Source organism: Bison bison, unplaced genomic scaffold (assembly GCF_000754665.1).
Source record: "Bison bison bison isolate TAMUID 2011002044 unplaced genomic scaffold, Bison_UMD1.0 scf7180017864160, whole genome shotgun sequence".
In the NCBI taxonomy this organism is placed as follows: Eukaryota; Metazoa; Chordata; class Mammalia; order Artiodactyla; family Bovidae; genus Bison; species Bison bison.
Window position 1 is genome coordinate 4,205,034 of NW_011494732.1, and position 2,499 is coordinate 4,207,532.

General features: G+C 52.2%; 1 protein-coding gene across 3 annotated transcripts in view; it reads left to right on the forward strand.

Annotated features, from left to right (window-relative positions):
- The window catches only part of SCARB1 (scavenger receptor class B, member 1), a 67,685-nt gene extending 65,741 nt beyond the window's left edge, over window positions 1–1,944 (forward strand). For all 3 annotated transcript variants that reach the window (XM_010841270.1, XM_010841272.1, XM_010841271.1), the window contains one exon: window positions 996–1,944. Coding sequence is in view for 1 of the 3 variants with exons in the window: in XM_010841271.1 (XP_010839573.1) it covers window positions 996–1,115 (120 nt within the window). In the remaining 2 variants the exon portion in view is untranslated. The remainder of the gene's footprint in view (window positions 1–995) is intronic.
- The last annotated feature ends 555 nt before the right edge of the window (window positions 1,945–2,499 follow it).

The window sequence follows — 2,499 nt, forward strand, 5'->3', positions numbered from 1 at the left end:
GTCCTGGTGTCCCAGCTCGGCCCGCCCTCCCCTTCCCCTGGGTCCGCATGTCTGCTCCCTGCATCTGCTTCTCTATTCTTGCCCTGCAAATACGTTCATCTGTTCCATTTTTTTTCTAGATTCTACATACATGCGTTCATATACGATATTTGTTTTTCTCTCTGACTTACTTCACTCTGTATAACCAGCTCTAGGTCCATCCATGTCTCTTTAATTTCATGAAATTTCCTTAAATTGTGAAATTAAAAAAAAAAAGTAAAGCTAGATGAACGACACCGAGTTCCCTCTCACCCAGACTCAGCAGCATTAATTGTTCACATCTTGTCCCAGTTTTCCATTTCACTGTGTGCCCTTTGCCCCACCCCACCCAAGCCCCACAGCCCCTCCCCCTATCCCAAGACAGTCATTTCTAGGAATTTGGTGTGTGCCTGTTTTCCCCTTCTAAATCTGTATCCATGAGCAACAGATCAGTTTTTGAAACATCTCTGGAGGACATGCTATGTGAATCACTCTGCAGCTGGCTTTCCCTTTCTCGATTTTCTGTTTGTGACAGCTGTGTAGGTTGACTACCACTTTGCGACTCTATGTTTTTGATGCATTATGATATCAGTGGACGTTTAGGCGGTTTCCAATTTTCCTGTGTCGACAGTATTGCTTATATAAGCCCTGAATACCTTGCTCTGCCCTTTTCTCTGTATTAGGCGAGTCCCTTTGGACCTCAGTTTCCCCATCTCTAAAATGGGGTGAGGGCAGGGCGGGATGGTGTTTCATGAGATGGGGAGACCCTTGCAGTTGCGGCCCAGGAGTCTGTAGGTCACTCCAGTCTTTTCTCATCTCAGGCTTGATTGGTGGGGACTGCTGATGGGGACTCCCAGGGGGGTTTCCATTCTGGTGGAGGATGTGAAGGGGCGGGGTGGGTTGTGGGCGGGGCTTGGCATGGGCGGGGCTTGGTGGCCGGCCTTAGTGATGCAGCGTGCCCTGCCTTTTCTCCACAGGGTTCCAAAGATGCCATCAGCCAGCCCTGTCTGGCCACTCAGCCAGACCAACTTCCCAGCCCCTACACCCCGCTTCTTCAGGACTCGCTCCGTGGACAGCCCACCAGTCCCAAAGTCTGAGCCCCCCACCTCCTGCACATTGCACGCACGCGCGCGCGCACACACACACACACACACACATGCCCCTGGCACGTGTCCACACGTGTGCACAGGTGTGTGCAGATACTCAGGGATGGAGCCGCTGCTGAGAGACTTGGGGGAAAGACTGGTCAACAAGGACTGTTCTGGAAACTTCTCTCCAAGTAATCCACAGGCCTGACCGTAGGTGCTATGGGCACGGGGTCCCCTAGCCCAGGCTCTTAGTGACTCACGTCACCTCTCCCCAGCGGCCCGCTCCATCTGTGAAACACTGCAGCCCCTTCCTGGTGGCTCATCCATGCAGGACAGGGCATTTGCCCTGAGAGGCCGCCACTGTCCCCAAATCCAGCCTAGGAGTGCTGACTTCTTGTGCCTGAACCTGGTGGGCAAGGTTTTGTGGTTCAGCACCCAGCCCGGACCAAAGCTGTAGCCACTGGACAGCCATCTGGGCCTCAGAAACGGAGATGCATCCTAAACCCCCTGCAGGATCATGGGTTTGGGTGTGCGGGTCCCTTCCCTCCAGCCTAAACTGACATCATCCTGTATACTGAGCTGGTCACTTCCTGACTGGGGTGGCAGGAGGCTGTGCCCTGAGCTGCCCCCTACCAAGGTCTGCAGCTACTAGGTGCCAGGGCAGAGGTAGAGAGGCTCCGTCTGGGACGTCAGCCTGGGTGTCTGGTCAGGAGACCCATCTGTCTGGGACTCCTGGTCTCTGGGACAAGCCTTTGTCTCTTTTCTACTGGAAGAAAAACTGAATATCATCTTTTAAAAATAATTCACAATTGAAGTAATAAACCTTTTTAAAAAGTGATTGCCTGAGTCTGTAACAGCCTGTTTATGGGAGGCTGGGTTGGCGAGGGGGTGTGGTTCCTTTGGAAGTTCTAGGCTCTTCTCGAGTGCTAAGTCACTTCAGTTGTGTCTGACTCTGTGCGATCCTATGGACTGTGGCCTGCCAGGCTCCTCTGGCCCATGGGGCTTCCCAGGCAAGAATACTAGAGCGGCTTGCCATCTCCTCCTCCAGGAGGTCTTCCCAACCCAGGGATCGAACCTGCATCTCTTGCATCCCCTGCTTTGGCAGGCGGGTTCTTTACCACTAGCGCCATCTGGGAAGCCCCAGGCTCTTTTTAGCCAGTATCTCATTTCTCGTTACTGCCATGAGTGCCTCTCAGAGACTGGGCTGCAGGCCTGCCTTTCCACTGTTTTAAGAATTCCAACTTGTGTATATTTAACATTTTATATAAATTCTGCATGAATTCAGTTCCCCTTAAGAAAGAATAGCATCCATGTGAACCATTATCCCCACCCCATCTTTTGACCCACCTTTTGATTTTTGAGTAGAATTCCCTCATAGGTACGTACCACAGGT